At 40.2% G+C, this 13637-nt stretch overlaps 1 protein-coding gene across 7 annotated transcripts in view; it reads left to right on the top strand.

The window, feature by feature from the left end:
* SYT7 (synaptotagmin 7) overlaps positions 1-11760 on the top strand; it is a 294001-nt gene extending 282241 nt beyond the window's left edge. For all 7 annotated transcript variants that reach the window (XM_026682555.2, XM_087950626.1, XM_087950624.1 and 4 more), the window contains one exon: positions 7750-11760. In XM_026682555.2, coding sequence (XP_026538340.1) covers positions 7750-7854 — 105 coding nt within the window. In that variant the 3' untranslated portion in view covers positions 7855-11760. The remainder of the gene's footprint in view (positions 1-7749) is intronic.
* The last annotated feature ends 1877 nt before the right edge of the window (positions 11761-13637 follow it).

Here is a 13637-nt window from a genome sequence, read left to right as displayed (position 1 = left end):
ACTCTGGGGTTCCTCGAAGAGCCGGGAGGCATGAGAACTGCAAGTGGGAGCTTTTGTTGATTTCAAATAACTCCTAGAACGTGGTAGATTGGCGTTTTGTAGGTCTCAATGAAAGAGTGAGCTTTGTTTCATCTCCTTTCCTCCCCTGGTAATGTGAGAGATGCTATCTCTCTCTGTCTCTCTCCCCCTCCACTGCCCCCAAATAATCACTGGCTGTGGCTGGGTTTGGCAGAGAAGTGCTAAAGCGAGCAAAGTGCACCCAGGGACACCTTTCTTTGCCTGTCTCCAGGTGAGGCTGGAAGAGGCGCCCCCCCCCAGCTTTTCCTCGGCTGCAGATCTGAGCTCTCTCAATCCTCCACCCGGGATCTGAAAGGAGCTCCCACTTTCTCCCCCTCCTTTCCCCCACAATTAATCACCGAGGGCAGCAGTCCTTCTGTAGGCAAATGCCTGCTGAGAAGCCCCTGGAGTGGTGCCGAGGGGCGCTGCCCCCAAAGAGAGCAAAGCCCCCTTTCTGCCTCTGCTTCTCCCAGCAGCAGTTGCCCCGAGGCCCCTCAGCTCCACTCTTCTGTCTCTTTGGAAGGTGCAGGTGGGGGGAGGCTTCCAGCCCGGAATGTTTTATTTTGTTATCATTAAGCATTTACATTTTTGTTATAATTAAATAAGTGTGTGTGTGTGGGTTTTTTTTTGTGTGTGTGTGTGTGTGTATATATATATATATATATATACACACTATATAAAGCCTGATGATGTCAGATGAGATTCTGCTGAAACGTTGCTACAACTTTAAAAGCACAACTATAATGACATGGGAAAATACCCAAACAAAGCTGAATACTATACATACATATACATATACATATACATATACATACATAAAATTAATATTTATCAAAAGTTTATATTAAATATATTAGCTTTTTAAAAAATTCGTATTAGTGGTCCTTGGGATTTAAAAGTATGAGTTTGGTGGTCCTGAGGTCCAAAAGGTTGGCGACCCCTGTGTTAAAGGGCAGGTTGAACAGTCAAGAGACAGAAAGAAGAAAAATAACTCAAAATATCTCTGTCTTGATTTTGTTTAGTATATGATGTGATAGAGCAGGGGTCACCAACCTTTTGGACCTCAGGGACCACCAAACTCATTATTTTAAATCCCAGGGACCACTAATGTGAATTTTGACTGACGTGGCTTGCTGACATTGGTGGGAGAGAGGAGAGAGAAAGAAAGAAAGATCTGATCTAACCTCGGAGGGCTGGTGATGTTCTCTCTCTCTCTCTCTCTCTCTCACACACACACACACACACACATACACACACACACACAAACACAGATCCCTCACACACCCCTACCCCCCTCCAAGGCAGCCCCATTCCTAGCCTGCTTTGAGCTCCATTCTCAGGCTGCACACGAAGAAAGCAGCCAAAGTATTTCATTCTCTCCCACCAAACTCCAGCAGAAATTAGTCTTTGCTGGCACAGTCTGTTGGAGCAGGATGCCTTGCAGGGTCCCAAAGACTCATTTTTGGCGGAGTTTGGGGGAGAGAAAGAAAGACTTTGGCTGCTTTCCTTGTGTGCAGCCAAAAACAGAAGAGAAAGAAGCAACCCGGTGGCCAGGCAAGTTCCCCCCTCCGTCCTTTCCCCCCTTCCCTCACTACCTCGTGTTGTTCCTAATGCAAGCAACGGAAGCCTTGTGTTCCTGCAGGCCATGTGGGCAGCGCAGCATTGTGTTCCCTGCAACCTAGATTAATTGCTTTGGGGGGGTGCTTTGGGGTGGCATTTCTCTGTGGACCACCAAAATATTCTTGCGGACCGCTGTGATAGAGAGAGAAACTTAGACAAGCTTTCAAGATTCTGTAATTCTAGCCTACATCCATAGGCTAAAACTACAGAATCATTCCTAGAAGTAGCATTCCTAGAATCCCTGCAGGGTCTTGTTTATTGACCTGGCCTACCTTGAAAAGCTGACATTCTGCCTCCTTGGGAACAGAGCTATCTGAGGATGCTCTTTGTGGACTACAGCTCTGCGTTTAACACTATCATCCCAGATATACTAGTAACCAAACTGTATAATCTGCAGGTCCTCACCCCAACGTGCTCCTGGATTAAGAACTTTTTGACAAACAGACCACAGTCTGTTAGACTTGGCCCCCACCTTTCTTCCACTATTACACTCAGTACTGGTTCTCCCCAGGGTTGTGTCTTGAGCCCCCTGCTATATGCCTTGTACACCTTTGACTGCTCACCAAGCCACGCAACAAACACCATCATAAAGTTTGCGGACGACATGACCGTGATTGGTCTCATCTCCAGAGAGGATGAGATGGCATATAGGGCAGAAGTAGAGAACCTGTCTATCTGGTGTTCACAGAACAATCTGTCACTGAATGTCCATAAAACCAAAGAACTGATTATGGACTTCAGGAAACATGGACAGGACCACGCCCCACTCATCATCAAGAGAGAACGAGTGGAAACTGTCCCTATGATCAGATTCCTTGGCATCCATATTTCAGCTGATATCTCCTGGTCCCCTAATACCAAGGCCATAGTGAAGAAAGCTCAGCAGCAGCTGCACTTCCTGCGGGTTCTCAGGAAGAACAATCTGGATAAGAAGCTGTTGGTGGCTTTCTATAAAGCCTCTGTGGAGAGCATTCTGACATATTGTCTGGGTGTGTGGTATGCAGGCTCCACAGTTGAGGACAGGAAAACTGTACAGAGGGTGATAAACACAGCTCAAAAGATCAAAAGTCTTCCCTCCCTGGAAGACTTAGCCAGGTCCCGCTGCCAAAGCAGAATCAAGACCATTATAGAAGACCCCTCACACCCTGGCAATTATCTTTTTTTTAAAAAAAAAAAAACAAATTTTATTAATTTTTAAAAACAATATACAAACAAACAAAACATACAATATAAGAACATAAGACATCTTTTCTAAGAGCTGCTTATTGAATTTTAACAAAACAAATAAAACATGTTATTTAAAAACAGCATAGTTCCAGATTATCACATTTCCATACAAACACAATTTGATATGCATATTTATCTTATATATTTAACTTCATATCTTTTTCCAACTTCTCTATATTTCTCCCTTTTTACCTTAATTTCTATATCTTTTTATTCATTGTATACTTCCATCTGTCTTGTTTACAATTTCATTGTTCTCTTCCAACATTCTTCTAGAGTTTTATTAATTCAAACATAGACAAACAAAACATAAAACATAAATACATAAAACTTCTTTTTGGAAAGCGGCTTAACCCCGGGTTACATCTTTTTGTACAGACATAAATCAAATTCATGCTCACTTATATACTATTTCATATCTTATTTAACATTCTATATTTTCTATATGTTTTCTCTCCTCTATTCACTCTCTTAATTCTATTTTATTTATTTCATCTCAATTTAAATCATTTTACTTGCATCTTTTGTCCGTTCTTTTTCAATTATCTATTTATCTTTTCTTTCTAATACAATATTTCTCCTGTAATCACTGGTTGAAGTATGACGCCTTTTTATCTTTCCCCTAAATTTAACACTTAAAATAATACATACTTTCCATACTGATTCTGCTTAGTACATTCTAAATACTACATTTTAAAATAATAAGAAAAAGAAAAAATATGCTTATCATATAGTAAAAACAATGTTCCATAGGAAATTAAACTCTGTTGTTAAATCTTAGACATTTTATACATTCCCTTTAATATATTGTTAACTCATATAGTATTCCAATTTTCTAACTCTATTTCAAATACTAATATCTACAATACAGTCTTATGTACTTTTGCAGAATCTTTTTTTTAATTGTATTTTACCCTTTATCTCTTAAAAAACCTGTTTTTTAACATCTTGTTTTAAGCCTTTGTGACTTCTCTTCCCTTTTTCCCTTCCTTTCTTGTCGATTCTAGCCTTTTTACCCCACCCCCATCTCTCAATCTCCACTCTCTTAGTCTCCCCTCTCTGTTGTATTCCTCTTTTCTGTTGCTTTCTGACATTGTATTGATTTTTCACCTTATTTTTCCCTTTCTTGGTTGCTTTTTTAAGTTCTGAATTCTCCATTTTCTTTCCCCTCTTTCTCTTTTCTTCCTCAACTAAGATTATTTATCCATTAAAGATGGCTTCTTCTTCTTCATCCCAGCTTTCTTGTTGTTGTAGTTCTTGATAGGTAGAAATCGCCATTTCTAAAAAGTGAAAGATAGATCCAGAAGAGCCCTTGCCTTCTTGTTCCTCTTCTTTTAACTTTTGGAATTCCATTTGCAATTCTTCAACAGATAATGCCATTATAAAAAAAAAAAATTTAAACAACCCAAATGTTTTTAATCTTTCAAGGAATAGTTTTCAAAAGTCACAAAGTCACAAAGCGATCCAAATCAGAACAAACTGTTTCATTTAGCACTTTCTTCTTTTTATATTTTCTCTTCCTGGGGTAAAATTCAATTACACAGTTCCAAAATGATTTTTTAGAAGTCTTATTGCCATTTATTTCTAGTCTTATAAGCTCCAAGCAGTCTCCTTCAGTAAAATCTTAATATAAATTCTTTACCTCTCTCTTCCCACTTATAGCAAAAAAAGTTTTATTTTTTAGTTCCAATGTTCAAAGATCTTTAATATCCCCTTGGCTTTAATTTTCAAGTTTAGTTACCTTCTATGCCAAAGCAAGTTCTTCGGATTTCCATCTGCTATTTCCGTAGGGAAGGAGAGTGAGAAAATATAACTTTCCCTTTCCACTTTCTTCCGCCGCTTTTACGATCTTCTTAGGAAACAATGTATCGTTGAAGAAATTGAATATTCCAGGGTATTTAAAAGTTCCTTATTGTCCCGGTTCAGCCAAAAACTTTCACTTTCTCAGACTTCCTCCTGCACAATCTTGTCTGGCTGCATGCTTCTTTGTGGCGGCCATTGCTGACCGCTGCTCCACCGCTGCTCCGCCTTTGGAAAAGGGAGTTGTGCCGGCTGAGGTGGGGGGTTGCGATACCCCCAGACCCCTACCCGGATCTCCCCTGTCTTCAGTTACCTCTACGGGGTAACCATAGCCTCCAAATCCAGCTGGATCGGGGGCACTCCAGCAGCGAGTGCAGCAGGAACCGCGCATGATCGCGGATTCATACCACCGCCAAAGCCTTACAAACCGGAAGTCCACCCTGGCAATTATCTTTTTGACCTGCTGCCGTCTGGACGGTGTTTTAGGTCAATAAAATCCCACACCACTAGACTAACAAATAGTTTCTTTCCCTGGGCCATCCGAACCACAAATAAACACGAAGTCACTACCTTATCACATCGTTCACAAAGGGTTAGGATGAATGGACATATCTCTTCTCCGAAGATCCTCAATACTGGCACTCCTCAGGGCTGTGTATTGAGTCCACTTTTATTCACTATTTATACATCTGATTGCACCTCCATTCATCTGAGTAATAAGATCATTAAGTTTGCAGATGATACAACGTTGGTGGGACTCATTTCTGATAATGATGAGTCTGCGTACAGGGATGAAGTTCATCAGCTGTCCCTCTGGTGCAAAGTAAACAATCTTATTTTTAATATAAATAAGATGAAGGAATTCATAGTGGATTACAGGAAGAGCAGTTCGGACATTCAGCCGTTGTACATCGATGGTGTTTTGGTAGAACAGGTGGCAGAATGTAAGTTTTAGGTATCACCCTGAAACAGGATCTAACATGGGGGCAAATACTTTAGCCCTAGAAAAAAAGGCTCATCAATGACTGTATTTTTTAAGACTTTTAAGATCACAACAACTGCCAGAAAGTCTGTTGCTTGCCTTTTATCGAAGCTGTATAGAGAGCATTTTATCTTATTGCCTCTGTGTGTGGTTTAGGAGTTGTACAGAGGCGGAGAAAAGGGCACTCCAAAGAGTGATAAAAAGGGCACAAAAGATCAGCGGATGTCCTCTTCCCTCATTGGAGGATTTGTACAACATGGGATGTAGAAGGAAGATACAAAAGATCTTGAGAGACCCTTCGCATCCAGGCCACCCGATGTTTGAGATCCTACCATCAGGAAGACGATGTAGAGTGCTGAAAGCCAAGACAAGTAGATTTCAACATAGCTTTTACCCAAGTGCTGTGATCAGGTTAAATGCAGAGTTATGAATCTGGTGGTCTTGACACATATATCCTGGTTGTACAGTTTTTAAATTGTTATTTGCTTTAATTTGTTTTATATTGTTATTTGTATACATCTTTTGGTGTTGTTTAGTTGTATGTTGCGAAAGAGCACCTTATTTCGTTGTTCTCAGGTTCCTGAGCACAATGACAATAAATTTATCTTATCTTATCTTATCTTATCTTATTAAGATGTGAAAAGATGTGAAATCTCAATACCCCATTCAGATGTATAATAACATATTACAGTACCATCCATCTCTTGTGTATTATACTTGGCTAAGCGTTACAGTCAGTGTTGGGTGTATATTTTGTGTATATTCATAGATATTGTACTCTCAAATTGCAAATGGAGACAAGGGTACTCTATTTTTCTTATATTCATTTTTAAGTGCTTTGGTTTTATTGTATTGCGAACAGTTGCTGGGGTGCATCCACAGTTTCGTTGTACTTGTACAATGACAATAAAGTTCGTCTAATTCTAATAAAGGATCCCTTTAAGCAAAATAAGCATGTAGTTAGGGCACCAAAGGAAGGAGGACACCACACAGTTGTTCCGCCTATCTATAACACTACACTAACTTCACTCAATTGTTTTTGTAAATAGTCCTTGGCTGGAATGTTCCACTTTAAAATAAATTATTGAATTATTTATTCAATTTTATAGTTGCCCAATATAACCAAGCGATTCTAGACAGCTTAGATTTCTACAATTATAAAATAATTAAAACAATTTTAAAAACAATAAAAATAATATTGTTTACATTGTTTAAAAAAAGTTTTCTTTGCCATTATGAATGACTAAAATTTAAAGAATTGGTATGAGAATTTTGCTTTCATCAAGGGGCACCAATGTTGGGCTCTGCTTAGGGCATCAGTTGGCCCTAATCCAACCCTGCAATACCTCTGCAATACTCGTGGTAAGAAGCTCTAATTTTAATGTCCGGGTTCTCTCTCCTTTCCTCCCTATAGTATTTTTTTTTCTTACCTCATTTTCAGTAATAGAAGTCTGCCCATCCAATATAAGATGCCCTTGCAACATTTAAGCAAATTGATGACAGACAGGTAACAGGAAATCAGGAATGGGGCCACACGAAATCTTGATGAGTGCCCCAAATCAGAAAAGCAACAAATTTTGGCTGCCAGTTCCCTGTGAATAGCATACACTGGCAGAGAAGTGAACTGTCCATCCCAGTAACATCTTAATAATGTAAAATAGTCAGAGCAGCCTGCTGTAGCCCTGTTCTAATGCCGTTGTGAAATCAGACAGCTTGAATAATGAGAAGTCTGATCATCTGAAAATGCCCTTAACCTGGGAAAGTATGTCGTGCAATGGAGAAGTAGTTTCTCTCAACTGCTACCTCATTTCTTGTCAAAATGAACCTCCCCCTTGCATCATGTCCAACAAGGAAACAACAGACTTAGCCACTTCTGTCTCATTTACTCAGGGCTAGCAATTTCATAGCAGGCAGTTATGCAAGCACTAAGATATGACCTGTTTGTGGGGAGGAGGCACACAGAGCAGTAACTCGGGGGAAGAGGTGGGGATAAGAATTAATAGTGTGACTTTTGACCAGTCCTGTTGTCTAATTTGTTTCCCTGCCCCCCCCCCCCCCATTAGATCTACCTATCGTGGAAGAGTGGACCAGGCGAAGTAAAGCACTGGAAGGATATGATTTCACACCCTCGCCAGGCAGTGGCACAGTGGCATCAGCTGAAGGCTTGAGAGGCAGAAGCCAAGGACTCGCTCTGGGGTTCGGTGCACCAAGTCAGCATTTATTGGCTACACTCTCATGACATGACTTTATGCACAGCGGCTGCACTGAGGTGTCCTCTTGAGAGAAAAGCTTGGGGGATGGATGAATAGAGGCTAAGAGAGTAAACCTGAAATATGTACTTTAAAAAAAAACTCTGGGCGTGGGAAAGTGATGTCAGTGCCCCTTATGCTGGTTCAGCGGCACATACTACTATGAGGAGCATTGTTACCACCCAACCTCCTGGTTTAGCCTGCCCTTCAGACTCTGTGCTTAGTAAGAACAAGCAAGAGGAAGAGCTGGAACAAAGAAGAGCCGCTCTCCAGGGGCTTCAGCCCAGAGAAGTGAAAGGGGCCTTTTCAGCCCTGGTTTGTTTGAGTATGCAGTGTGGCACGGACCTTGAAGTAATGGGAGGAGAGGAATCTGTGACTGCCATACAAGACTACCCATGCGTTCTTCCAGTCAAAGGCCCATTAGAATGGTAGCCTGCCCTGCCATGAGAAAGCTAGCCCTCATCTGTGGGTGCACAGACTTGAGAGGGGAATGGCAAGATCACTTGCTCTCTTTCAGTGAGGTGGCTTCATTATAATTCAATACAACTTGTAAGAGTAATAATATAAATAATAAGGATGGCTAGACCTTTATCCTAGCCAGGCCTCTCAGCAAAGCAGAAAGGAGCCATGATGCTCCCATAGCCCTCTGGGTGCATTTTGTCTGAGTGTGTGTGTGTGTGTGTGTGAGAGAGAGAGAGAGAGAGAGAGAGAGAGAGAGAGAGAAGGAGTGAGGAAGGGAGACTGATTGTGAGTAACTGAATGTGTGTGTGTGAGTGTGTTGTAACTAGGTATGAAGAGTATTTATGTGTCCCTTGTGTTTTCTTTCCCTCAGTCCCAGAGAAATTGTTTTTCTAAGGGAATGGATTGTCAGCCTCACAGGGATCAACAAGAACTTATGCCATGTGAGAAAGGAAAGCAGTTGATTTCCAGGCTTGGAGTCAAAGGGAAAAGAGAGCAGTGAGAGCTATTTTGATGGAAGCTTTGAAGTACATGTCACAAACTAAAGTTTCTTAAAGAGAAACTAATGTTTATTCCTTTGATCTGTCAGTGGTGAAGAGACATGTTAAATACTGCTGAATTTTCTCTGGCAAGCAGATCAGACTGATCCCTCACAACTTGTTCTATCCAATCAGCCATAAGAAGTCTACCTATTTCAATCTGCACTGGCGCCATCTTTCTTCTCCATTTTGGTGTCCCAAGACTGGCATTTGCCCAGACCAGAGTCTTGCCACTAGAACAAGCGTGCAGCAATACGATTAACCAGTCAGTTTTCCACTAATTGTAAGATAGATTGCCTCATAATGAACACCTCATTAACAACTTATATCACTCATGAGTGTATGACTTTTTAGAGACTTGTACACCTCCACTAGGTACATCTCAGGATATTATTTTATATACTAAAATTACCCCTGCTTGCTAATCAGAGGTCCTAGGTGTCCTTTAGTTACTTAGACCTTGACTTGTTTTCCCCCCCCAGATCCTAGAACATCTTATGGTCTCCTAATTTTTTCTCCTTATTATCTGGAAAAACTTTTTTGAAAAACCTCATTTTTCAGGTACTTAGTCAGCATAAAAAGATATAAGACAACTGTGCCGAAGCAGGGATGCAGTCACTCTGAAAATAAATCACTGTAGCTAATTTCTGGTTAATCCACTCAACATAGAATGTATTAAAATCAGCAGGTGACACTATCACAAATTTAGCATAATAATGTAATAATTAAACAAAAGTGAGCCTAGCCACAGTCCACAACTACTTTGTACATGTTTGACAGCTTCTCTACTTTCCACCCCAAATCAGGAAGGCTCAGTAAAAAAAAAAAAAAAAAAGGATTGTCTAAAAATTGTTCATCATAAAGCATCCAGTGCTAATGCTGTAATCCACCCTACCCCAACTCCTGATGAGTGCAGTGGGGACTGAGCAGCAGCATTATTATTTTTAACTGCATATTCACATAACTGATGTGTTCAAAACTTAAGCTGCTATGGAAAATAGATGCCTTGATGTATGTGCAAAACAGTTTTGTGATCAAAGATGGCACTTGTTGAACATTTTTAGCACCCATTAAACAAAATATACTTGGGGAAAATTAATTTCTGCTTTAATATATCATAGGCAAGATTGCATGAATCAATTCTGAAAGGACATTTCCAGATATCTGTCAAGGTGGTCTGTCAAATGACAAGATGTTTCCACTCAAGGCTTTTATCGTGTTGTGTCACACAGTTTAATCCGGAAAATTACATGGAAGGTCCAGATGTCTCTTTTCCATGTGTTCCCCCCAGTTCTTCCAGGCTTTTTTTTATTATGAGAAATCTAAGAAGATAAAGAAATAGAATACCGTAGCTCCAAAAGTAGAGCTAGGAACCCTCTTTCAGTTTGCAATGATACAGCTGGAAGGAAACTCAAAATCATAGTGCACTCAATTACTTGAGTAATAATTCTAACTTCTAGTTTATCCCTTACTAAGGAACACTTTCTCTTAAAACTTACATGAGAGGAAATTATATGATCTTCCAAAGCAGTCTTCTCACTTAGATAATGGTCATATTCTTAGAAGTTTTCCAGTGGTCATCTAAAATCTCCTTCATTGTTTAAAACCATGATTCAAATCTTCCTCTCTAGCACAACAAATAACAAAGTTGTTTTTGCTGTTTATGAGTCAATGCTTCAAATAGTAGGCAATAGTTATCATAAGACTTCTTGAATACAGGATAAATTATTGCAAGGTCCTCTTCCTTATCTTTATTGAGTTAAGGGTGCAAAAAGTGCAGTCTGGGGCAGGGGTGGGTTTCTACTGGTTCTGTCCACCTCTGTAGAGCTGGTAGCTCTAAAGAGCAGCAGACATAGAACCGGTTCTATGTCTGCTGATGTTTTTGCCCACCCACCCACCTGGGCTCTTACCTGATCTTTATTTCCTGATTTTTCAACTTCAGCTGCTGAACGAGGCACAGCTGCAGTTAGAAAAGCAAGAAAAGAGGGCTGTTTCAAAGGCTGCTTCTCTGCAGGCAGCTGCTGATGACGATTTACAGGTGCTCGGCTTGCAGCCTGCAGGGAAGCTCGTAAATCACGAACCGGTAGTTAACCCTGTCATATTCCACCCCTGGTCTGGGGTCATAAGCCCTCTATGTAGATCTTTTTTCTGGTCCAAGAACCCAGATTGGGGAAAAACAAAACTTGATCTTTTGCATTGTGGGGGGCGGACTTAATGAACAAAATGGACACCTTAAGCTTTGCAGATACCCAAGGCATTCACTTCAAGTCATAGTTTCTGCCCACTTTTGGCATATAACTCTATCCCTCAGTATAGCCCTTGAACCAACAGAAGTTGCATACCATTACCTCTAGACAGAGACAGGCTAGTTGGTTCAGGAAAATTAAGACGGTTCCCATTCCTTTCCTCCATCAAACTATTATTTCCAAGAATTTGAAAAACATCCCTATGAAACTTATTTGGGAAATCTGCCTAAAATGTCCATGGTTGGTCCTGACCCTGCAACTGGTAGATCTGGGACATCAATAAAAAGCAGTAAGGATTAGCATATCTTTTGCTATTATGATAGTATTAATTGATTTTTGTTCGCTATGCTGTTTCTTAAGCCATCTCTGCAGACAAGAGCAGTTACCTCTGCTGCAAGAGAGGATTCTGAATGCTTTTTTTTTCTGCAGAAACCCCAGGCAATAGTGACTTCAAACGGGGGAGATTCAAAGTTTAGGTTCTCTTTTGATTACATTTCCCTCAGAAATTACCGTTATCACAGAATCTTCACTTGCTTCCCCTATAACACAGTTTTAACAAATATGCCACCTGGTCCCCTATGCCGGAACAAGCCTTACCGGGCCGCTGGTTGTTACGCCACCATCTTTTTTGGTAAAAGCGCTTCGGTGAGCTTTTCCAGGTAGAAAGCTCACCGGAAGCACTTTTTCATCAAAAAGATGGCGGCACCAGCGCTTCCGGTGAGCTTTTCCGGTAGAAAGCAACATAGATAAAAACAATAAGTTTTAAAGCCTTCTGCTCTTCCATGAGCAATGGAGATGTAGATAAATCTAGGAAAATGGTAGGGAGCAAAATATTTGTTAGGTGGCACGAATGTTCCATTTTTATTTTTCTGACATGTGAGTATCACTGACAGCAACATAGATAAAAACAATAAGTTTTAAAGCCTTCTGCTCTTCCATGAGCAATGGAGATGTAGATAAATCTAGGAAAATGGTAGGGAGCAAAATATTTGTTAGGTGAATGTTCCATTTTTATTTTTCTGAACAATTTTATTAGAACCAGTGGGCAGATTGCTAGCTCATATTAATCCATTTCTCCTGAAGACAGGAATGCCCAAACTGACAACCTAGGTAACACTTTTACAGACTCTGACAAATACCAAAGACTGACAGAATTAATTAAACATGATAGGCAAATGACAAGATCATTTTGCCAATGCTATCAAGTTCTGAGGAAAACAAACATTTTTCAGTGATAACAGAAGGGATGGTAGTAGAAAGAGGGTGTTCAGCTTTGTGATGCCTGCACTGAGTACTGAAGTCAATGGATAACAGGATTCTTGCAACCTCTAGACTTTTCTAGACTTCATGTCAGTGAAGTAGACTAAACCCAAAATGGTGGTTTTGGATAAGAATGGATGTTGGTTTAATATAAAATAGCTAGGTCTTCATTAACTCATTAATTTTGGTGGAAAGGCTAGGAATTGTTTTAAAGCTGCCCACTCCTTCAACCTCAACAAGATGTTGCTGCTGGCTACCAGCTTGGCTGGTTGGACTAAATTAGGGAAATTTATGAGGATCAATAGATATTAATTTTGATGGCAGCATGGCTGCCTCCGAAGGCCACCTTCCTTGTACAATTAGTTAAAGAATAGACTGCTAGACTAGATAGACCAGTGGTCTGATCCAGAAAGGCCCTGCTTACATTCTTCTGTTGTTTCCAGGCCAATTAGTTTCCACAATCTTACTGCAATTTCATAATCCCTGCTGCTTCTCCACAATGTTGTCCATCACCTTTCTGGTATATTTCTACAGACCAAAACCTCTGTTCTACACCTCTGTCCACTTTCTCTCCCAGTCCTTCATTTAAATTACCCTATGTCCTCTTAAGTCCTCTCCTCACCTTCATCTCCCTTCACACACAAAATTTATTCAACTGTTTCCCGTCCCAAAAAACTTACTCCTCCAAATACAAAGTTTATAAGCATTGCAGCATTTTGCTTCTTTGAAGTCTCTTCAGATAAGTTTTGTATAGAAAAAGATTGTCAGTAGCTTATAGTAGAACATTTAACACCTCTCTCCAGTCTTGGCCATTGATCATGAGGGCACATGAGCCAACCTTTCACATGTCCCAGTGTTTAGTTTCCTCCACCAGGCAGCTAATCCATGGATCTGTTTTGTCAAGGCATTTGAGCAGACTGACTTTTACAATGTGAATATTTGTGATGGAGTTATAGGTATGTATTCTGTAGACTTAGTCAGTGTGTTACTTAATTTTCCCCGTGTATGATGTACAGATGCTTGAATTATATTTCTGGCAGGCATATTTTTATACATATATCAAGACATTGCTAAGAATAATGAAAGCATGCAGGAATAAGAGAAAGACTCAAAATAACCAAATAAGGTTTTAGAAAAACCAGGAACCAGGAAAATTTGAATTGTAAAGTTTCCCACCCTATGGCTTATTTGGGGGGAG

This window comes from Notechis scutatus, chromosome 1 (assembly GCF_049901735.1).
Source record: "Notechis scutatus isolate UNSWTSFEM ecotype Mainland chromosome 1, rNotScu1.2, whole genome shotgun sequence".
NCBI classification, from domain to species: Eukaryota; Metazoa; Chordata; class Lepidosauria; order Squamata; family Elapidae; genus Notechis; species Notechis scutatus.
This window is presented reverse-complemented; position numbering and strand designations above follow the sequence as displayed.